The sequence below is a fragment of the Cnephaeus nilssonii genome (assembly GCF_951640355.1).
Source record: "Cnephaeus nilssonii genome assembly, chromosome: 13".
Classification (NCBI taxonomy): domain Eukaryota; kingdom Metazoa; phylum Chordata; class Mammalia; order Chiroptera; family Vespertilionidae; genus Cnephaeus; species Cnephaeus nilssonii.
Window position 1 is genome coordinate 40,191,163 of NC_137084.1, and position 24,836 is coordinate 40,215,998.

General features: G+C 39.9%; 1 protein-coding gene across 1 annotated transcript in view; it reads right to left on the reverse strand.

Annotated features, from left to right (window-relative positions):
• Positions 1 to 362: 362 nt before the first annotated feature.
• The window catches only part of LOC307110107 (uncharacterized protein), a gene marked incomplete at its 3' end in the record, with an annotated part of 89,753 nt that continues 65,279 nt past the window's right edge, over positions 363 to 24,836 (reverse strand). The window contains exons 5-16 of the mRNA XM_079789154.1: positions 24,286 to 24,516; positions 23,077 to 23,099; positions 21,385 to 21,485; positions 21,105 to 21,131; positions 20,264 to 20,845; positions 15,591 to 15,750; positions 10,000 to 10,441; positions 9,304 to 9,399; positions 8,440 to 8,670; positions 1,552 to 1,675; positions 1,209 to 1,235; positions 363 to 958 (exon numbers count right to left, since the gene is read on the reverse strand). Of these exons, the coding sequence (XP_079645280.1) occupies positions 363 to 958; positions 1,209 to 1,235; positions 1,552 to 1,675; positions 8,440 to 8,670; positions 9,304 to 9,399; positions 10,000 to 10,441; positions 15,591 to 15,750; positions 20,264 to 20,845; positions 21,105 to 21,131; positions 21,385 to 21,485; positions 23,077 to 23,099; positions 24,286 to 24,516 (2,640 nt within the window). The remainder of the gene's footprint in view (positions 959 to 1,208; positions 1,236 to 1,551; positions 1,676 to 8,439; positions 8,671 to 9,303; positions 9,400 to 9,999; positions 10,442 to 15,590; positions 15,751 to 20,263; positions 20,846 to 21,104; positions 21,132 to 21,384; positions 21,486 to 23,076; positions 23,100 to 24,285; positions 24,517 to 24,836) is intronic.

A 24,836-nucleotide genomic window follows, 5' to 3' on the forward strand; every position in this document is an offset into this window, starting at 1 on the left:
AGGCAACAAACAGACATACACTCAAACACTCCTCAGTTGTGCTAGTGATTATGGATTGTCCTAAGGTCATGGTTGGCACCTCTTCAAGTTAGTGATAAAGGAAGATAGGAAGAAATGGGAGGACAGAGATATTATACCAGTACTTCTTGGTTTTTAACAGGGATTACATGTCTTCTGCTGATAATACAGAAAATGGGTAACTGAGAAAATAAGTTTCTCTTCTAAGCCAAGAATCAACAAAGATTCTACAGAAGGGGGACAGCAAGGAAGAGAAGGTTTGAATGGAGCAGTGAGCTCAGGTTCAGGAGATGAGCCCCAGGACAAAGGTCACTACACAGAAGTGGGTGAGGGAAGGAGAACATTCAGGAGCTTGGTGGGCACAGAGTCAGGGGAGCTGGGCAGTTCCAAGGATTGAAATAGGGATAAACAGTCTGAGAAAAGTGACATTTAGAGAACTTGTAGATGAGTGACCCATGGCTTGTGACATTAAAAAATGAGACAGTGCTTGCTTCATAGTCTAGGAAAACCCCAATTCGACGTGGAGCAACAGCCATGGAAAGAGTCAAGACCTTGGGATCAGAGGTGGAAGAGTCCTCAAAGGCATTGTACTCAGATTCATTCTGTAACCCTACAACCCAGTAGCCATTTTCAGGTCTGAATCTGGTGTAAGCACTTGGGTATTTTGCATATGGGTTAAAAACAAACCCAGAGCTTTTTTTTCTATTGAGATTACTTGTTTTGCTGTACACTCCCAGGATCCAGGCAATCTTCTTGGATACATCAACTTCCCAGTAATATTTTCCTGAGGAGAAATTTTGGCTGCCCAAGACATCAAAAGAAGAAAAATCACATGGATATACATTCCCAAACATAAAATAGTTCCCAACTGTCACTTGTCTCCAATCTTCAGAAATGACAATATTTGAAAGCATGTTGAGAGGATTCAGCATCAAGTTCACTGTAGGAAAAAATACAGTCGGGTGAATTAAATATGGCATGTGTCTTGTGACATTGTGAGAAGGAATATGGGAAATTGACTTGGAGGAACATAAGTCCAAGGGTCAATGATGAGTAGATCAGTTAAGAACTGTTGTATGTATACTTGTTTGGACGGAACACATGTAACTAAAATCATGGGACCTAAGAGTAAGCACAGCTTCTGAAAAGGGATCAAAACATGGTGATTTGAAGAACTTGTAACTTCTTACCCCAGTAGCTTTGGGCTTCTGCCAGCTCTGAAATGACAAAAGTTTCAATGATGTTGTTAGAAGCAAAATAAGGGAACTCTGATACCTGTCCTTTCTCTTGAGTGGGAACAGGGTAGGGGAAGCCTGTGAGGTTGTCAACTGGTGAAGGAGGACAGCTGGCCATTCCCACTTAGATGTGTTCACATCTTCAGCACAGGATATCGAGGTCTTCTTGTGAAGCCTACCTCATCACTTTTTATCCTCATATAGAAAAGCACCCATTACCCCAAGTACTCTGGTACTATAAGAATCCCCCCCCCCACACACACACACACACACACATCCTTCCTCTGGCTCTCCTCACCTTTAAACACTTGCAGCATCTTAGGCAGATCTGGAAATCGGAATGCACTCTTCAGTTTCTTCGAAACAATTTTTGGCTTCTTCAAGATGCAGCTCTCACTCCTAGATAAGACAAAAATTGATCCCTCATACTTCTTACCTAGTGTCTCTCCAAAACCACTGTCTCTCTCACCTCTCATTCCATTGATGCCTTCTCACTTAAATCCTTTTCAATGAAGAGCCTGAGGGAGGGACAGGTGAGAGCCCTGACACTGCAACCAGAAGGAATGTCTTCGCGTCTACCTTTCTATTTATTCTCCGTGTGACCTTGGGAAGGACTTCTTCTCATGAAGCTCATGTTCTTCCTTCCCAAATGGAAAAATTAACCCCATACTCTCTATCTTTTAAAATAATACACTATTAGATGTAATGGTGGTAACTTTAAAAGTTGTCTGGTGCCTCTATAAAAAGTATTTCACATATGGAGGAGTCTGCCATCTCAGTGGTTCCTCCAGGAAGAGGCCAGAGATGATGGTGCTAAGGCAGATGCTTAGTGGAGAGGCTCTAGAACAGCGGTTCTCAACTTGTGGGTCGCAACCCCTTTGAGGGTCAAATGACCCTTTCACAGGGGTCTCCTAAGATGATTGGAAAAAACAGATGTTTACATTATGATTCACAACAGTAGAAAAATTACAGTTATGAAGTAGCAATGAAAATAATTTTGTGGTTAGGGGTCACCACAACATGAGGAACTGTATTAAAGGGTCGAGGCATTAGGAAGGTTAAGAACCACTGATCTAGACCCTGGCTACTGAGAGCTTTATTTTATCAAGTATGGGGCCTCTGTATTGCAAATCTGAAGTGTTTTCTATGTCCATTATTCCAGTACAGATGCCGAGTATAACATATAAAGTCACATTCTCTGGGGAATCATTTCAAACATTTGGGAAAGAAGAAGTTAATAATCCAAATTACTAGTGGTCAGAATTTCATGTGCTTGATGCTAGGAAAAATGGCTTCCTTTGTCTAAAGTTGCCTACCCTCTGGGCAGCATTAGACAAAGGAAGCCATTTTTCCTAGCAGTTGTAAAAAGAAAAGAAATATATTATTGACACCAGGACTAAAGTCACTATTCCCTGAGATTTGAGTCTTATATTAATTAATTAATTAATTAGTTAGTTAATTAATTGCAATCCAAAGAACATCACCTAGAAAGACCTTGTTTCACTATAGAGAAATGGATATGTAAGGAAAATTTGGGAGCCTGTGGAAGATTTGGGAGCCTGTGAGGTAAAGAGGAAAAGATCCTCCCTGTGATAAGACAGGCACCTGTTAAGTATAGAAGCAAGAGATTAAGGTTTGACTAAAATGAGTGAAGTCATGGTGTTCTAATACTGTAACCTATTCTTTCTTTCAAATCATTTTTTATTTTTCAATTAAAGTTGACATACAATATTATATTAGTTTCAGGTGTTCATCCCAGTGATTTGACATTATAAAACTTACTAAGTAATCATGCCCCAAAATCTCATACCTATCTGACACCTAACATAGTTATTTCACCCATACATCTGGCAACTGTCAGAATGTTCTCTGTATCTATGAGTCTGTTTCTGTTCTGCTTGTTTATTTTTAATTGTTAACAGATATGTTTTTATTAGCATTTTATTGTTCATATTTTTCATTTTTCTTTTTCTTCTTCTTAAAGAATACCTTTCAACGTTTATTTTTTAAATATATTTTATTGATTTTTTTTACGAAGAGGAATAGAGAGTTAGAAACATCAATGAGAGGGAAACATCAATCAGCTGCCTCTTACACACCCCCTACTGCGGATGTGCCCAAAACCAAGGTACATGCCCAATCGAACCTGGGACCCTTCAGTTCGCAGGCTGATGCTCTATCCACTGAGCCAAACTGCTTAGGGCACCTTTCAACATTTAATGTAATACTGGTTTGGTGGTGATGAACTACTTTAGCTTTTTCTTATCTATGAAGCTCTTTACCTGACCTTCAATTCTTAATGAGAGCTTTGCTGGGTAGAGTAATCTTGGTAGTAGCACCTTGCTTTTCATGACTTTGAATATTTCATGGCACTCCCTTCTGGCCTGCAAAGTTTCTTTTGAGAAATCAACTGACAATCTTATGGGTAGGTAACTATGTAACTACTTTTCTCTTGCTGCTTTTGAGATTCTCGCTTTTGCCCAGCTGGCATGGCTCAGTGGTTGAGCGTCAACCTATGAACCAGAAGCTTATGGTTTGATTCCTGATCCGGGCACAGGTTGTGGGCTCAATCCCCAGTGTGGGGTGTGCAGGAGGCAGCCAATCAATGATTCTCTCTTACCATTGATGTTTCTATCCCTCTTTTACTCTCCCTTCCTCTCTGAAATCAATAAAAATATATATTTTAAAGATTCTTATTTTGTCTTTAACCTTTGACATTTTTAAAATTTAAATATGTACTTATTGTTGGCTGTATTATAGATATCCTCCATTCCCCTCACCCCTTATCCCTCTCTGGCCAGCCTCTACCTCTCCAAGGCCTTCGTTACACTATTGTCTACGTCCATGGCCTATGCATATAAGTATATAAGTTCTTTGGTTTATCTCTTCTTGTTCCCCCCACCCCCCCAACCCTGAGATATGTCCATCTGTTTCTAGCCTCCATGCCTTGGGTCTTATTCTGTTGGTCAATTCATTTTGTTCATTAGATTCCACAAATAAGGGAGATCATCTGATATTCCTCTTTCTTTTATTGACTTATTTCACTTAACCTAATAGTCTCTAGGTGGCATTTTAATTATAATGTGTCTTGGTGTAGGCTTCTTTGGATCCTTCTTGTCTGGGACTTTTATTTCTAATGCTTCTATTATCCCCAAATCTGTGACCTCCCACCACCCAAATTCCATACCATTACAAAGTTTCACCTGTTATCCAAAATTTGAAATAATGTAATACCCAAGTTTACCACAGCTTGGATTTTTTTAAAATTATGATTGATTCAAGATTACTCTTATAGCTATAACTAGTAGCCCCTTGCAGGAAGATTCCTGCAATAGGGCTTCCTGCTGCGCTCTCCACCCCCCCCCCCCCCCCCCCCGCCTGCTTCCCTCCCTTCTCTGAAGGCCCCGCTTGCTTGCTTCTCCGCAGCTTCGCTCCCTTCTGCAGCGCTTGGCTTCTTTTTATGCTGTCTTGATATGCAAATCAACTGCCATCTTGGTCGGGTTACTTTACATACTCATCCTGATTGTCTGGTGGGCGTGGCTTGGGCATAGGGAAGGTGTGGCCAATTTGCATTATTACTCTTTTATTAGGTAGGATATTGTCATCATACAAAAAAAAAGGAGCATGCTTGGTCTCACACACATACCTTTTTAAGGTGTTAATCATATCCTGGAGAAAAGAGAGAAAACATAAGTCAAGAGTAAGGTTGCCAGATTTAGAAAATTAAAATGGCTAATTAAAATGTAATTTTGAATAAATCATAAATATGTTTCAGTATAAGCATGACCTCTAAAATATTTAAGATACTCTTATACTAAAAAATAATATGTCATTTGTTTGAAATTCAAATTTAGTTATACATACCTTATTTTGTCTGGCAACCCTCAAAGGAGTGATTAGTCTTTGCACCTTTCAAAGTTTTACTCACCTTCCTCTTCACATCCCTAGCACCCTTTGATTTGGTGTAAATAAATAGATGATCAGAATATAGATGGGGGACAAACAGTAGAGATAAGACCCAGACCAACCATCTTAGAGGATTCATGTAAGGATAATAAAATTATCCTTCCAGGATCTGAAGACAGAATATATTTAAAAGGAAGAGAGGAGCCTACTATTTCTTTATACACATTCATGAGAAGACCCCCTTAATTTATTATGATTTTATATATTCCAGTGACAAAGAAAAAATTATTTTTTAGACATAATTCCAAACTCTGGGGAATCAAAGATGACTAATTAATACTTACATTCTTCAGGATGTATATATATATATATATATATAATCTTAAAATATATATATATATATATATATATATATATATATATATATATATATATATTTGCTGCAGGAACAAGCAAACTAGCTCTTCAAGCAAATGTTTTTCCCTGCCTTCCTCTACTCACTCTATACATTCTACACACTACCCTATGGGAATCTCATCAATGTGTAAGTATGATATAAGTCACAGACACCAGCAGCAGAGAAAGTCTAAAATGAAATTGACTGTTTCCCAGACATTTACATTCCATTGTCCAGAATAGTATCAATATCAACTTTATCAACTTCATCACTGTCTTTAATTAAAAAGTGTATCTTATCTTGGCTGTGCCTCAGTCGCTGAGCATTGACCCATTAACCAAGAGATCATGGTCGAATTCCTGGTTAGGGTACATGCCTGAGGTGCAGGCTCAATCCCAGTAGGGGGCATACAGGAGGGAGCTGGTCAGTGATTCTCTCTCATCATTGATGTTTCTATCTCTCTCTTTCCCTCTCCCTTTCTCTGAAATCAGTAAAAACATATTTTTTAAAAAATTTTTTAAAAGTGTGTCTTACTCTGAATTCCAACATCGCATTAAGCCAGTTCAGTCCCTATGCTAAGCTTCTTTTAGACATCTACTCTTTCCTATCATAACATTATTTGCTTTATTTATTTGAACAAAAATACACCAAGATATTTGGTTTCCCCCTATTTAGTCTAAACCCTTTTATACCAACAAAGCCTTGGCTACAAGTTGGCTGTACCTGCTCAAAAAGTTTTACATTCTGTGTTAAGGTTTTTGTTGTTATTGTATCTGACAAAAACAAAAACAAAAAACAAACAAATAAAACCAGCTAAAACTGCCTTAAATTTTTTAAAAAAGGAAAAACTCAGGTAACAGGCAGAACTTTTGTATTAGCTAGATTTCTAGAAAAAATATTGTCAGGGTCTGTTCTTTCTCAAAATTTTATTTTCTGCCTGCTATTCGGACTTTCTTTTCATTCTCTATATGGCATCAACTTGAACATCCTTATTTAAGTGATAATCCCGAACATACCATGTAGCAGAAAAGATAATTTCTCTTTCTAGGCATAACAATAAAATTCTAAGGTATATAAATCATTGCCTTGAATGGGTCAGGTGCATATCTTAAAATAATTACTGTATCTTTGGAATATATATGCTATTTTAGGAATTAAATATGCTGATTTACCTAGAATTGAGAGACACATATATCTCTCATGCTATTGATTTTCTCAACCCTAATCAGCTGAATGGACAGATGGTAGAGATGGGTTCCTCAAAAGGTAATTTAAGAGATGGTTATAAAAAAAAAAAAAAGTAATTGAATGATGTTGGGTAGACAAACTGTCTCATACAGAAACTGTCTATTTCTTAGCAGACTGCCAACTTCTCACTCTATAAAAATCCCAGCAGGCTTTTAATAAAAATTAGCAAGATATAAAAAGTTTCATAGAAAATTCTTTGGACATAGGATAGTGTTTCTGGCCCAGGTAATTGCAATGGGGTCTGCCCTGTACTTTGTAGCTGGATGAGCAGCAACTCTGGCCTCTACCCACTAGATGGCAGTGCAATTCTAGGATCCATAGGGCACCCATTTCTTATAATGGTCTCCTTAGAGAACAACTGACTTACTAGCACAATAGAATTGTTTTGAAATTGAATTGAATTGTTTCACTTTTTTTTTCAAACAGTTTTAAAGGGGAAGAAATGTTCTATGAAGGCACAATAATGGAAAACTTAGAGTACGACAAAGGTGCCAAAATAATTTAGTGGAGGAGGGGAGAGTTTTTTCAATAAATGTCAAATTGAATCTCTACATGGTTTAACAACTCAGTATATTTACTACAATTCTTTGAATTGTATACTTGCAATGAGTAGATTTTTTTAAATTTATTTTATACCTCAAAAACATGTTTTTAAAAGAAGTAATGATCCAGCAGATGGAAATTAATTACTTCAGTATTGAAAATAAAGTTAAGAAATCCTTGTTCAGCTATCAAAAAAGAACGCAAGAGGTTCATAGCTTAAGATCACAATCATGAAGTTAATTCCATGAAAAAAAAATTAACACCCATACTAGGTTCAATTTATTTATTGAGTCTCTATATGTTTTCCCCTAATCCTTCCCTAGGCAGTGCATGCACACGCCCACACACACACACAGAAGCACACTTACATATTCATACATGATCATCCTTCACACCCCTCTTAACAAAACAATAACAAAATCAAACATAAAGAGAGATATGAATTGTTTGACTAAGCTTAATAAAAAAAAGTCTTACAAATGTTAAATCACAGATAATAGAAACCTATAAAAATCTTCTTTCAAAAGTTTTCATAGCCTTTTGTAAAATAACTAGAGGCCCAGTGCATTTGAGGGGTCCCCTCAGCCCAGTTTGCACCCTCCCCAAACCGGGACCCCTCAGGGGATGTCCAGCAGTTGGACATCCCTCTCACAATCTGGGACTGCTGGCTCCTAACTGCTCACTTGCCTGTCAGCCTGATCGCCCCTAACTGCCCTCCCATGCTGCCCTGATCCCCCTAACTGCCCTCCCCTGCCAGCCTGATCCCCCTAATTGCTCTCCCCTGCCTGCCTGATCATCCCTAATTGCTTCTGCCTTGGCCCCACCACCATGGCTTTGTCTGGGAGGACGTCCAGAAGGTCATCAAGAAGATGTTTGGTCTAATTAGCATATTACCCTTTTATTAGTATAGATAATCATGTGAATTTCCCTTTCCATTTGTACATTGAATTTTCCCAATGACAGAGAAGGAACACTGGATGATCAAACATATCTTTTAATGAGGAAGAAAATGCAGATACCCAGAGGGGAATGAAGCTTAATCTCTGTGATTCCCCCAAATCACATATATAGTTGCTTCGGCCCAAGTCCTACCTGCAGTGTGTCTATAGATGATTCACACATATGATGTTGGAGATCTGAGATGAGCTCTCTCATGTACTGCTTCTGCTGGATCACCTGGTCTTTAGCCACTGCCAAGTTATCCAGCACATGCACTTCGTCTTCCCTCAGCTTTTGCAGCTCCCTTTGCTCCTCCCTGTCCAGGATGTCTCTCATTTCATCAAACCCTTTTCGAATCCTCTCTGTCTCAGCCTGCGTGTGATTCTTTGGGGAAGAGAAGAGAAAGAGGCAGTCTGGGTGTCTAGCTGAGGGCCTACTTTTTATGGGCCTTGGGATCCAAGACAAAAACTACTTTCCTCAGGCACTTAGGAGGTAAAAGAAAATGAGCCATTCCTGGGAAAAGCATTTTTCCAACTTTTCCCCTTGAGCTGTTCCCAAAGTAATTAATTCAAGTTTACTTTCTCAAGGCCCACCAGGAAATACAATGTGCTACCTGAATGAGACTTGGATTGCAGGCACCTGTCTTGGATAATCATGCCACACTGCATACGAAACTCCTCCACCCATATCTCCAAAACAAGGAATCCTGAGCCTTCCTTAACGTTTCTTCTGGAAGTATCAGATCCTCAAACTTGATGACTGAAATGGGACACAGATGCATGAATCACTTTTACATTGGTCCTCTCTATATCTTTGCCTCTAAATAGTTGCTTTCACTTGCGAGTGTCTACCCTGTAGCTCCCAACTCTTAATAGGAAAGGAATTGAATGAGGACTGAGCAAAAGTCTTCTGGACTCATTAATTCTGAGGTAACAAGAAGAAAGAAGCCTCCTCTGATTGGACAGGTGCTGCTCAGTTTGCTGTTTTAGAACTGCCTCAAGAATAATGTCTTTTTACCTTCCAGGTAGCTCTCTCTTCATTGATGACAGATTCCAACTCCTCAACTTCCAGCTGCTCTTGCGTCAGCCTGTCCAGAGCCGCCTCTAGCTTCTCCTGTGAGAAAGGAACCACCAAAGTCAAGCTATAAATTTTCTCAGCGTCTGGATAGAGGATAAATGGAAAAGAAATCAGGCTCATCTCAGAAGAGACTAGAATTTCAGAACTGAAACTCGCAATTAGAACTGAGAATGCAGACAGAAATCTGAGGAAGTATGTATGTCCTTTATCCCAGGTTGATGCAAGTTTCCATCTCTGTTTCAAGAGTAGTTTGGATTTCTCTTTTCCTAGAGAAAGAACTGATCCTGCAGCAAGCAAAGTCTTTTTATTCTCAAGAACTCTTACCAGATCTAACCAACCATATTCCTAAAAATCCCATCTGTTTATGGGGCAATCAGAATTTATCTTGGGAAGCAACTCTCACTCATACTTCTCTTTGATATGCATATTACTGAAGAAAATGAATGAATGCACAACAATGTCCCTCAGGCCTCAGAAGCTGAGTCAAAGTCCCTCAGGCCTCAGAAGCTGAGCCAAGGATATCAAAGAGAACGCAGCACTCAGTTCTATGATGACAAGGGAAAGAAATAGGATTAAGCAGTAAAGATTTCACTTCAGGTGACATTCTGCCCAATGTTTCCACACTCTGGGGCCTACCTGACATTCCTTGACCACCTCTTCCACGAGGGATATTTGGTGACCTTGGTGCTCTTGGACACAAAGGCTGCAAATGGCCTTCCCATCCTCCTTACAGAAGAGATGGCAATTTTCCCCATGGTGCTCACAGAGATCTCTCCTGTGCTGCTGGTGTGGCCACATGTTGATTTCCCCAACTTTCTTCACTATGTTGCCCAACTGCTGATTAGGCAGGATGTTCCAAGGCTCATATGTGCTCTTGCACACAGGACAGCAGTGTTGCCCTCCGAGGTGGCTCACTGATTCATTGTTTGCAGTGATGCAGGTGTGGCAGAAGCTGTGGCCACAGTCCAGGCTCAGGGGTTCTGTCAGGAGCTGCAGGCAGATGCGGCAGGTCACCTCATCATTTATGCTCCCCTGTGATGAAAAATCCATTGCTGTGCTCTTCTGGCTTCTTCCTGTCCTGACTCCAGAGGCTCTTCTTCCTCACAGACTCCTGCAAGGCTGGGAATATTGAAGGGGGGAGGATAAGAAAAGCAGGAATAGAAAGGATACTGGTTGGGCAGACATTTAGAACAAGACAAAACATTAATATTCAGTAAAGAAAGGAAAAAAAGAAAGAGAAGAATAGTCAGTGACAGAATGAAAAGGTCCCTTTGTAATGATTTTAAACACTTTACTCTTAGTGTATGTCACATGACATTTCACCCCATCAAGGCAATGCTTGCTGTTTTCTCTTTTTCTACTGGATAGAGGACAAATTGAGGCCTTTCCTACCTCTGTGTCCCTCATCATTATTCTTTTCTAGTCTTTCCTACTCTCAAGCACATCCAGCATGTTATATACATGAACCATGCTTTTACATTGCTCTTCTCTATGTGTGACTTACTTTATTTGAACAATTTATTGAGTTATATTTACATCACATGCATTCATTTTAAGAGTACAGTAATCCTACCTAATAAAAGAGTAATATGCAAATTAACCATCACTCCTCTACACCCACAAGCCATGACCACCAGCCACACCCACCAGCCAATCAGAGTGAGTATGCAAATAAACCAACCAAGATGGCTACAGCCACAGAGAGCAGGAGGGAGGCTTGGGTTTCCCAGGCAATGGAGGAAGCCAAGCTATCCGCCTGACCTTGCTGGCCTAAGCCTCCACTCAAGGCTACAAAGTTTCAATTATAGAAGATAAACAAATCCAAACAGAAGTGGTGGCAGCCACAGAGCTAGAAAGAGCGGGAAGCTAGGGTTGCCGCCGGCAATGGAAGAAGCAAAGCTTTCCTCACACCCTGGCCGACCCAGGCCTCCACTTAAAGCTACAAAGTTTCAATTATAGAAGATACACAAACCCCAACAGAAATGGCTGCTGGCCATGGAGCGAGCAGGAGGCTTGGCTCTGCTCCAGGCTACAAAGTTTCAATTGTAGAAGGTAAATAAATTCCAGATACCAGGGCCTCTGCTTGGGTCACCAGGGGGCGTGGCTGGCCTACAAACCACCACAGGCCCCTTGCTCAGGCCGCCCCATGCCCCAAGGGAACCCCCACCCTGATCCAGGACACCCTTCAGAGCAAACCAGCTGGTCCCCACTCATGCATCAGGCCTCTATCCTATCTAATAAAAGAGTAATATGAAGATTGACCATCACTCCAACACACAATATGGCTGCCCCCAGGTGGTCAAAGATCCTGCCCCCATGTGGACACAAGATGGCCACCACAGATGGCCAGCAGGGGAGGCAGTTGGGAGGCACCAGGCCTGCAAGGGAGGGCAGTTGGAGGTGATCAACCCTGCAGGGGAGGGTAGTTAGTGGTGACCAGGCCGGCAGAGGAGGGAAGTTGGGGGCAAACAGGCTGGCAGGGGAGCAGTTAGACATCAATCAGGCTAGCATGGGAGTGGTTAGGGGGTGATCAGGCTGGCAGGTAGAAGCAGTTAGGGGCAATCAGGAAAGCAGGCAGGTGAGCAGTTGGGAGCCAGCAGTCCTGGATTGTGGGAGGGATGTCCGACTGCCCATTTAGGCCCGATCACAGTTGGATTGGGCCTAAACAAGCAGTCGGACATCCCTCGAGGGGTCCCAGATTGGAAAGGGTGCAGGCTGGGCTGAGGGACACCCCTCCCACCCCCGTGCACAAATTTCATGCACCGGGCCTCTAGTTTCTAATAAATTTATGAAACAGAATAACTATCACCACAATCCAATTCTAGAACATATCTATTTCTTGAAAACAAACTTAATGCCATTAGAGTCACCCTTTCTGAACCTGAGCCTCAGGCTACCATTAACCTCACTTGTGTTTTTGTGGAATTACCTTTACTGATCAATTTATAAGAGTAGAATTTTAATATATGGTCATTTGAGTCTGATTTCTTTCACTTTTCATGTGTAATTATATTCAGAGTTCTTTTTTCTACACCGCCTCCTTCCATCCAGTGTTTAGTCTGCACCACATTAATGAACCTCATCACAAGACCTCTAGCTCTCATGTCAATTTGTTTCAAATAAATCATTTGAAAATAGATGTCATTTTCATAAAACTACCACTAATTCATCCCTTTCTCTCATAGTTAGTTCATCAGAAAAGCCTGCAGTACCCTCTTATCATTAGGTCCCGTCAAAATGAGTCTTTTACCTAGATTCCAGGAATGGTTTCCCCACTAGTTTTCCTGATCCTATCATTGGTCTCATCGTCTGCTTGCATCCTTGTTCACCATCAGCCAGAGTGATATATATATATATATATTGATTGATTGATTTCAGAGAGGAAGGGAGAGGGAGAGAGAGATAGAAACATCAATGATGAGAGAGAATCATTGATTAGCTGCCTTCTGCATGCATTAGCTGCCTTCTACTGGGGATCCAGCTTGCAACTGCAACCTGGGCATATGCCCCGACCAGAATCGAACCGGTGACCTCCTGGTTCCTGGGTCAATGCTCAACCCGCTAAGCCACAACTGGCTGGGCTAGAGTGATTTTTTTAAAGTACGCATTAACCCTGCCACTCCTTTGCTCAGATGCATGCCATCAGAGAATCCATCTTTATCATAGCCTACTTAGGCCTATATTAAACATCCCTTTCTATTGCCTTTCCCACTCAACTCACCTTCCCATCAAACCACACTGATTGCATTTATGTTCCTTAATCACTCAGGACAAAACATCCCCTCATTTCCTCAAAGACTTTACTCAAAATCACCTTCTAACACTGAGACCTAAACTGAAATTTATTTAAAACAATAAAGTCCTTATACTAGGGCTCTATAGATACCTTGTCCTACTATAACCTTTTGGTTTATTATTGTTGTTGTTTCTTGTTTTTACATTTATACTATGGGAATATCCATCTTATTTTACACCATCTTACTCTTTTATTCTTTGTTTAATTTCTCTCCCCATATCAAAATATAATTTTTGTAGATACTTAATATTTTTTGTACATTCAGTAGAAATTAATGCAGTTTTATGCCACAGGTGAATCCATTTGTTATTGATATTTTAATGTAAAATCTTTAAAATATTTTAAAACTTATTTTCTCCTGTTTTGAGGGACCTGTAATAGCCCTTGAGAATGCAGTTAGTTTACACCAGATATGGACCTTGTCCAGGTATGAGTCACAGATTCTTAATCTCTGAGACGGGGGAGGAGGTTAAGTACACTTCAAAATCTATGTAACAGAGATATCAAGGTACAAATTGTTCAAAGGTGAGATTAAGATGGAGTTCTCCCTAAAAAATTACCAACTCGCTTTCTTAGCTCCAGGCAAGAGAAAAGTCAGTAAAGCGTTAAGGTAATAAATAATATAAGGGTTATGTCCAGGATGATGCAGAATGCACTCTAAAGTCAGAGAGGGTACCAGAGAGTCATAGGGTGCACTGAGGTAACATGGCACTCAGGAGAGAGTAAATTGCTTGTTGGGGAACCTTCATCTTTGAGAGACAGGTGGCCACTTGGGGGCTACAGAGATAAGCAGCAATCTGGTTATCCAGCCTCTCTCATCAGGCTGGCCAAAGTGCTGGTCATTTATCAGGAAGGTCATGCACATTCCCAGAAGTTACTGACATAAGTGACAGAATCAGCACTAAGGGAAAGAACAGCAGGTGTCATATGCAGTCTCAAAGGTGACAAGAAAAAGCCCGAGGCAGTCCAAGAAGCAGGCCAAGGAGATGGATGAGGAAGGAAAGGCATTCCAACAGAAAGCAAAGGCCAAGGGGAAAGGCCCCCAAGACACAGGTGAAATTAAGAAATTTGGCCAGAAATGAGCTGTTCCTTGTGCTTGGGGCAATGGTGATCCTAAATTCCATTCCTATTTTCACATCTGGATTCTTTGTGATAACATCTCCTACAGATAGAATGAAGAAGTGTTGTCTGCGAGCTAATTGTACACTTAAGAATAAAGTTTTGTAAAAATAAATAAATAAATAATGCTAATATAACAAAAGAGTAAGAGACCAGCTTTAACCTGATAAGGGCTCTCACTCCTGCTGGCCTCACCAGGAGCCTGGGCTTTATGAAGAGGGAGAACAGGGCTAATCTCACAGGCTTCCTGGAGAATAGGAGGAAGGGATTTTCTGTCTGGGAAAAAAAGAGTATTCTGGCTCACCTTGGAAAGGTAGAAAGTCAAAAACTACAGAATAGGAAGAAGATAAGGTAACTCAGCCTGGAAAAAAAAATGGTCTCTCCAAGAAACACATAAGACTGCTCTCTTAAACGGCCCTTCTCTAAAGGTCACTCTTCCCCCAGATTCAGTGTTCCTCTTTTCTGCCACCTCAGCAGAGACACTCAGCAAAGCAGCTTCAGAACCACAAATTAAGACACCAAACACATTCAGTCTGCTCCCCCAAAGCCTCCTGCCCTTTGTCTCCAGAAACTGCCCCACTTACTTTCAGGAAATGTATAGGAGTCTTAACTCAGTGGAGGAGACCAGCTGTAAGTCAGGTCAATGTTCACTCACCGAGCCAGTGACCAGCTCTTGACAGAGGAGCTCCCCCACAGGAATGGAGTGAGAAATGAAAGTTAAGTTCATAGGAGTGGACAAGAAACAAAGGAAGCAATACAGAAACTTAAGAACAATAACAATGAGAACTCATCACGTAGGACACTTAGGGAAGTCAATGCTTCCATATGTTCTTGTAGTTTTACCCCTTTTGCAGATTATTCTAGCAAGAATATTTGAATAAGAAGAATGTGAAATCCAATGATACACTTTACAGCTATCCTGAATACTCAGAATTTCAATTCAATTCTATATCTACTACTTAAGCTTATCCTATAGTCATGTCCTGAGCTACTTAACTAGGGATAAAATCATGATCCAGGAAGTCTGGGTACCTGCTCTTTGTAATGCCAAGTGTGAGGGGAAAGATAATCAGTGATAGAGCTCTGATAATTTGAGCTGAATGGTAGCATCTGTCCTTGGAATTTTAGGAAAGATTCTTCTTTCTAAATAGCAGCTACAAAGAGCTGAAATTTTTTAACCTATTAAGAAATTTTTTCCACAACACCACTGAACCTTAGCTGGTCTGTCAGTTGACTACCAGTTTTTGTTTCTGACCTAGAAACAAAAGCCTTCCAGACATAATGTGTTACAGCTGTGGCAGTGACATGTTACCAGCCACTAGGAGGCAGGAAGAGGATGGAGGTTAACACATGGAGGTACTCTTCAAGTGGAGTATTTATCTGGGTAACTTTCATAACTCCATAAGCGTCCACTTTCCCAACTTCTTTGGGAAACATTCGGAACTTTTTGCACCATTTAATCAAAAGCAGAACTGAAAAAAATATTCAAATTAAAAATAAAATAAATTTTGAAAGGTTCAGTGTATGCATGACATAGTCCTATAATAAAAATAGAATGGCAATAAAATAAAAATAAGTATAATGAAAGCAGATATATTGGTATTGTTTGTAACTATAGTTGAGTAAGGTAACCTTGCCTTAAAACTCTTCTTAATTCTCATATGTTTATGAGGCAGGAACTGGAATTTATATAGGTGTATTTTGGTGAGCCATATTGACAGTTTCCATTTCATGGATATGAATGAATTTATTTTTAACAACACATAAACTCATGATCCTTTGCAAGTGCAATGAGAAGCATGTAAATTTCGCAGAAAGTTCATTCTGAGAGCTTGGATGTTTTTCCTTATCATCACATAATACTATAATTCAGTATTCCTCTTCATCCAGCCCTGCACACCAAAAGAATTAGATTTATGAAGGTAGGAAGGGACTTGCTTTATGTGTCAGATTTGTTACAAAATACTAATATATGGGGAGTGATATTTAAATAGAAAGACATACAGTTATACTGCTATGAATATAATTTTAGTTACATTGAGCATGCTGATGATAATCATGTTTCTGTTCAATTATGTTGTGTTTAATTATTGCTGTCAACATAATTGCTGTGGTCATAAATCAAGTCTCAAAGGTGTGGCTCAGTGGTTGAGTGTCCAGCCAGGAAGCAAGAGGTCACCAGTTTGATTCCAAGCCAGGGCCCATGCCTAGGTTGCTGGCTTAATCCCCAGTAGGGGGTGTGCAGGGGGCAACGGATCAATGATGTTTATCTCTAATCAATGTTTCTATCTATCCCTCTCTCTTACTTTCTCTCTAAAAATCAATAAAAATATATTTAAAAAATCAATCAATCAATCAAAATGGTATTGTTAGCATTTATGTAAACTCTTTTGACAAATTTTAACTGACAATTCTTCTCACATTCTGTTTTGTTCCTAAGTTGTATTCAGATACTTACCTCAATGTCTGTTATCTATACTACCACACTCTAACCTCATTACTTCTGTTGCCCTGTGCTATTTTCAGTCCAGAAACAGTTAAAAATCATAGAGCCAAAGTCAGAGAACTTCTCTCCAACAGGAGATATAGGGACTAAAAGGAACACGGAGCCCTGAGGAGAATGTATCATTCCTTGGGCCTCAGAACATAAAATACTGGGATGTGGACCACAGCAATGTGCTTAGCTCTGGAGATGAACTTTAAGTGATGGGAGAAGGAGCATGGTTCATTCTGGTTTCCTGTTGGCTGATGCTTCCTTGGACCCTGATAAGCTGCTTTCCTCACTGGTGTCTCTTCACCTAAAACTTAATGTCACAAAGTAAGTTCCCAAGACACCAGCACCACTCCCGCTGCCCTCAAATCTTCTCTTGGGCTTCTGATTTCCTCATTTTCCGTATTAATGATTTTATAATCTCTTCCCAGACAAGCTCAAAGACATCAGGTCCTCTTTGCAGCTATTATTTTCAAATTATAGATTGGTCCAAGTTTTTATAGCCCTAAGCAGCTCTCCTTCAATCTACTAAAAATGTATACTATATGTTGTGGTTTGAGTTTTGAAAGAAAGGTATTTCTTGGGAGCTAAAAGGAGAAATCTGATGAAGAGCCAGTGTCTATACCCCTTCTTAACAAAAGGATTTCATTCTTATTCCAAGCTCTGCACCTCATAAAACATCTCACACAAGGTCTGAGTGAATGCATAAGTTCTCTGGGGCCCAGGATGTGAACTCAGATCAGAGATTCAAAGGGAGGCAAGAGTAAAATGATAAATATGAAATTTGTGGGAGGCACACATCCTAACCTGTCCATGTGCACTCCACATAAAAACACTGCATGTGTGGAAAGAGTGATGCCAAAAAGGAGAAAACAATTGAAAACAAAAGTATGCCGTGTGTGTGTGTGTGTGTGTGTGTGTGTGTGTGTGTGTTTGAGCAGTCTTGACAGTGATGATAAGGGCCTCAAAAATGTTGCATCTGAACATTCAGGTCTTGTTTTTCTTGTAACTAGAGACTTCATCCTGAATTGGAGGACTGGGATTCCAGTAACTGAAAAGTCCTCTATACTATCCACCTTGCAATCACTTGTTACATCAAAGATAATCCAAAGTGAGGAATTTAGATACTCCTGTGACCATGCAGAGATGAGAGCAGATAATAATTGACAAGAAAGCCCATTCAGTTAATTAATTAATTTATTTATTTATTTTAACTTTTACTTCTTTGAGGACAGGTTTGGGAATAAAAATTCCGAAAGACAAGGGGATGGTGGGAATATCCATTCCAGAAATCTTGCCCCTGCTCTCTCTTTGGAGGAGAACTGGCTTTTCTCTCATTCCTGCAAACTTGCACCTCACTGCAAAAGGCTGAACTGGGCAACAAAACACTGTTAAGAAATCCAAAAATTGTACTTCTTACACTTACATCGTTTTGTGAATAACTTTTTTCATTAAAAATTTTTAATGTTGACATTTTTGCAGGTGGACCTCCCCAGCTAACCTCCTTTTGCCCACATCCCAATCCCTTGGCCTTCACAAGTCAATTGTCCATGTCCATTGGGTATGCATATATGTTCTTTAGCTAACACCCTTACCTTCTTTATCCAGTCACACCCACCAATCTCCCCTCAGGTACTGGCCAATCTGTTCCATGTTTTTGGTTCCATTTTGTTCATCAGATTATCTTGTTCATTAGATTTCACAATTCTTTCATCAAGTTATTTTTATTTCTTAAACCAAAGCAAGAATAGTCTAGTTGAAAGAAAACTAATATGTATTCTTAAAATCATTTATTTCAGTCACAGTGAGAGGCAAATAAAAACGTATTGACACCATACATGATGGCTAATTATGTGCTAGCCATGACAGAAGTTATTGAAAATAGTCTGTGGTTTCATTTTCACAATACATCAGGTAAATTTCATATAATTTTACAATGTGAAACTGAGTGTGTATAATTCAGATTACTTGATCAAGGCTAATATGAAGTAACAACAGACTAATAATAAAATTTTCACTCATACACACATTCTTGTCTAACACTGGCAGAGCTGGAGTAGTCTATACATAGCATCACAGAGATATCTGGGATCTGAAACATGAGACTTAGGTAAAAAACATCCTAGTGCTCCTAAAAGCAAAACCTGTTTCATGACACACTGACACAGCTTAGATTTCTCAGTAATTAATGGAGAAAATATTTATTCAGTTGAGACTTATGTTATATACTTGATGACATTTTTCTTCTCACAGTGATACTAACTATGGTATGATTTTATTACTAGGATTATTTAAAGAAAATTAATCAGCATTCAGGTATTTTATTCAAAATTCACTGTGCATATTTGGAAAAATTGGACATGAACTCATTAATGAGGACACAGAACTTACACTTGTAGTACATATTATCATGTATAATAAAAGCATAATATACAAATTGACTGAACGGCAGAACAACCTGTCACTATGATGTGCACTGACCACCATGGGGCAGACACTTAATGCAGGAGCTATCCCATGGTGGTCAGTGTGCTCCCACAGGGGGAGTGCCGCTCAGCCAGAAGTTGGGCTCACAGCTAGAGAGCACAGTGACAGTGGGAGCCTCTCCCACCTCGGCTGCAGGTGAGGGGGAAGGATTGGGGGGTCCTGGACTGTGAGAGCCCCAGACTGCAAGAAGGATGTCTGACTGCCTGTTTAGCCAGCAGATGGACATCTCCTGTGGGGTCTCTGACTGTGAGACAGCGCAGGCCGGGCTGAGGAACCGCCCCTCCCAAGTGCATGAATTTCATGCTCTGGGCCGCTGGTTTGTGATATTTTCTTATTGCCAGGCTGATGTTGCTCAGTGGTTGAGCATCGACCCATGCAACAAGAAGTAGCTGGTGCAATTCCCAGTCAGGGCACATTTCCTGGATGCAGGCTCAATCCCCAGTAGGTGACATGCAGGAGACAGCCCTTTGATTTTTCCCTCTCATCGCTGTTTCTATCTTTCTTTACCTCTCCCTTCCTCTCTCTCTAAGAAATCAATTAAAATCCCATATTTAATATTTTCTCCTTCACTCCTTGATGAATAACAAACATCATGAGTAAACAGACAGACTTCTGAGGATTCATTCTGTAGAGAATGACTTCTATACAAGGTCTTCAATAAAAGTTGTTGAAAAGCTTTCCTTCATCTTCTCAGTCAGGGGAAAAGGACATGAGATTGTAGAACTTGGTAGAGATGTTACCTCCATACACGTCTTTTTTTATGAGGCATTAGTCATTTTCCTTGAGATGATAAAACTCAAGAATTAGGATTGTCTATGAATGCAAATAAGATTTTTGGGAAAATATGACCTAAGGCAAATTATACACCCTATTGATGAATGAAGGGTCTTCAAATTGAAAAAAGAGAGCCCAGAAAAGATGGTGAGAACGTCAGCTCAAATCATTAGATGCACCTAAGGCAAGAGGCACTCCAGAGAAGTGGGTGAGGGTGTAAGCGGTTTAAGAGCCTGGAGAACACAGTGTCATGGGGGCAGTGCATTTCATAGGATTGAAATATGGAAACATTTTCTGAGAAAAGGAACATGAAGAAAATTTATAAATGAGAAACCCATTGGTAGTGACATTAAAAAATGAGACAGTGCCAGCATCATAGTCTAGGAAAACCCCAACACGACGGGGAGGAACACTCAGGAACAGGGTTACTGTCATGGGGTCAGAGGAGTCAGAATCCAGAAAAGCCTTATATTCAGAATGGTTCTGTAGCCCTATAACCCAGTAGCCATATTTAGGTTGATACTGAGAGCAAACATGCTGACGCTTTTTACCTTGTTTTAAAAAATCCATCATATTGGAGTCAGGACATTTTACACCATATACCCCCAAAACCCAGGCATATTTATCTGTCACATCTGCCTCCCAGTAATGTTTTCCTGATGTGATAGGAGGTGACCCCAGGACACCGTAATCCTCATAATTGCCTTTCTGATACAAATAAAGTGTTCTCAAATAAAAGGCAGGCTTCACTTGTCTCCGATCCGAAGAAATGACAATATTTGATTTATCCGTGGGAGGATCCAGGGTCACGTGTACTGTAGAAAAATTATAGGGTTGGTGAGGACTATGATATACCTTTACTTGTGACATTGTCAGAGAGTTGTTGAGAATAAAATGAGTGGGAAATGGGAGAATTTGATTTGGTTCTTCAAAAGCAGTACACACTGCAGAAATATAATATGTATGTGTGTGGTGGGAGGGAAAATATGGATTTGTACATGAGACTTAGTAGAAAAGGCCAAATACTAAAAGATGAGAAGAAGGTGGCTTCATGACATTGTGATTTCTCCTTACCCCAGTAGCGTCGCACATCTGTTAGTTCTGAAATTAGAAAAAAAACCCACCCATAACATTAAGTATAGACAAAAGATTCTACATTACAAAGACTGGGTCTATGTAAGGTAGTACATGGAAGAGTGAGAGGTGAACAAGACAGCTGACCACTCCCCACTGAATATGTCATCAGCATATCATATCCTTCTTCCTTTGTCTCCTCTATCTACACCTGAAACTGAACTTTAACCCCAACCATAACAAAAATCTCACAGCCACCCATTGCTCTAGCATTCCTCACCATTAAACACTTGCAGCATCCATCTCAGGTCAGGAGCTTGGAACACTATCCTTTGCTTTGTGGAGAGAGCTTTTGGCTTCTTCAGAGTGAAGATCTTACTCCTAGGGATGACAAAATAGATCCACACACCTCTGAATTTTTGTATCTCCAAAACCACTGATTTTTATCCACTCACCCCAATGAGTACTTGAGCCCCCATCCATTGACCCCTGAGAAAGGAGAGAGTAGACTTTTGACCTTGGCTCCAGAAGAAATGGGCTCAATCCACTTTCCCAGTTGACTGCTGTCTGACCTTGGATAGGCATTGACCTCTCAGAAGTAGTTTATTCCTTTCACAATGATAACTATCCTCGCTCTTTCTAACTCCTAAAAATCATATAAAATTATGTGCCATAGTAAATTTATTTAAAATGCAAAATTTAGTACCTTGAAATAAATTAGTATAAGGAAAAGTCATGACATGGATGTAGACTCCCAGCAATATGAAAAGAAAGTGAACATGGCTACTTATGTTTGAGATATGTCAAGTGTGGGAATATTGTCTGTGGAGGCTGAACACCTTTAAATTCCACTCCTTAGTAGGGTGGCCTCCAGAACTACCTCTGAGTTTTCAGTCTTCTGGGAAAAAATATAACCCTTGGAAAGAAGACTGTGGGAAACCGCCTATTGTCTTCACTAGCAGAGAGGTGTGGACAAGGAGCCCGGAATGCTGGTGACACTTGAGCCCTGGCAAAGGTCAGAGCTATGCACCCACAGTTTAGTTAAGATAATGATAGCTGAAGCAACTTCCCTACCAGTCATGTAAATCCTTATTGATAAGATAGTCTGCTTGTTACTGGAAATTGCCTGCCTAAGGGCTATAGGTGTATCCCAAATTGAATAAAAGGATGGCAAGGCCTGAGCCCAAGTGGAGTCCTTCCTCTTGGGATGGGCTCCCGCCTGGCCCCCAATTCCCAAATTATTATTTCTTGTCTCATCTCTTTCATTTGCGTGTGGCTCCTTCTCCCGATCCCAAACCCTGAACCACACGGGACGTGGGATATTCACAGAAGATGTTATAAATATGATACTAATAGTGGTCTGAATTTCATGTTCTTGGAAGAGATTAGTGTGGCCAAGTAGGTGTTCAAATTTAGATACAAAAATGATGTCCTTCCATTCTAACTTTAAAATATGTTACAGGATGGATCGATGGTTTTCCCCAAGGTTAAAATATTCCTTGATATTCAAGTTGGCTTTTGGAAAATAAAGAGAACCATATCTTCTATTCCCAGAGAAGATGTTTAAATATAAAAGAGTTGTCTGAAATTCTGGGTGCCTCTGAGGTAAAGAAGACATGACATTCCCACAGTCAATACATCACCTTTGAAATGTGGAAATGTGAGTTAGATACAGGCATGCTGAGTGCATAGAATTTATGAAGTCAGATGGGTCTGATACTGAAACATCTGATGTTTAATTGCTACTAATCCATACTCTGTAACTCCTCACAAGTAAATTGCCTAAATTAAAAGCTGGTTCATTCTCAATAGATATGGAATACACAAACCAAGTGTGAACAGAAATTTAAGATAAAATTACATCTAAATTTTTCTTCCCTGAGCAATATTTTATTCTAATTCATCAATAGATAACTTTAACGGTTTTAAACCTCTTTTTACAGCACAGACATCTCTGGTCTTCCATACATACCTTTTCATAGTGCCTTTCACATCCTAGGGAGGAAAGAGAAACTATAAGTCATGAAGTAATAAGCTATTTTCACTAACAAAGCTTCAACACATCCCCCACTCAACCTCCCTGATCTGGAGGGAATAGAGATGGTCCTAATGTTCTCACAAAATAGTAAAGAAAGACCCAGGTCAATCATTTCAGAATATTCATGTATAGTTGTGTGTTTTCCTAAAATATAAAAACAACTTTAACCCGTGTGGCAACACAGCTTGAGCTTCCAGTATCTGGAGATGAGACATATTTATGAGAAAAATATAAGGCCCCTGATGTTTTCCCATGTTCATAAGACTCCTCATGAGATGATGTGAATATTTCATGGTTTGTTCATTTATTCAACACAAATATAAAGTGGTATACCATTACTTGTCAGGCATTTTGCCATAATTTGTAGAAACAAATATGAGTAGTTATAGAATTCCTCAAAAATTCACATGGCTTCTGCTGAGTGTACTAGCAAACAAATGTATTAATGTAGGCATTTCTCAAATGTTTCTTATTTTTTCACCCACTATCTATAATTGATCTTATGCACACCCTTAAATTCAAAACACATATCTATAATTTATTTCCAAGTCTTTATTATTACTCAGTTTGTCTCTTAAATGCAGGTTATTATAATGCCTAGTAAAGAAGCCACAGAAACTAGTAACTTGGGATGTTTACTATGTAACTTTTCAACAAAGAAATTTCCTCCTCTTTTATACACCTTCGTCCATGTTACCAATATCAACTTGGTCACTATTCTAAAAACTATAATATTTACTGCATTTCAGGGACTAACAAGACAGTTCATTCCATATTGTTAACTATTTTCAGTCATCTAACCTTATTTATTCTAGAAAGAAAAAAAAACAACTCTTAGATCATGAAGAGGTATCTGAATAAAGTTCAAGGCTAGATTACAGACACAGGGGCCTGCAGAATACAATGAATCTTCTCTTCACAGTTAATTTTATACTTTCATTGATATATTAATAAGATTTGTTCTTGATATTCATGCATTCAACAATTTCCATAACCTCTGAAACAGATGCAGGGAAGGGTCACTGCAAGACCAATGGAACCTCAGTGTCAATACCACAAACAACACAGCCACACAAGCAGAGAAGGAAACTTAGCCTTAATTTTCCTGAAGTTCAGATGCTGGGGCTTATTTCTAAGTCTTACCTGCAGCATCTCTAATGTTGACCCCTGCAACCGATGCTCCAGATCTGAGATGAGATCTCTCAACAACTTCCTCTGCTGGGCCAGCTCTCTCTCAGCCTGAGCCAGGTCATGGAGGTTTTCTGCTGCCTCTTTCTCTAGCCTTTGCAGCTCCTTTTGCTCCTTACTGGCCAGGATACCTCTCAGTTGTTTAAAACAATCCTGGACACTTTTCAACTCATTTTCTATTTGATCCTTCAGAAATGAGAAAGAAAGACAGGGATTCAGGCTGTCAGGCAGACTGGGAGCCAGAAAAGAAAATATTTGATTTAGATGTTTTCAGAGGAAAGAGATGGAAGCAGAGGAGCAATTCTTCGGGAGGCTGATTTTTCCTATTATTTCATCTTTATCACATTCCAAACTAATGCTCTCATGTCTACATTATTGAGGCCAACCTTGAACCAAAATGGGACACCTGGGTGTGGCTCAACTCTCACAGAGCTGTCCAGAATAGTCATGCCTCCATGCATTATTTCTCACCCCACCCCATCCACAGCCTATGTTGAGCACCTGGG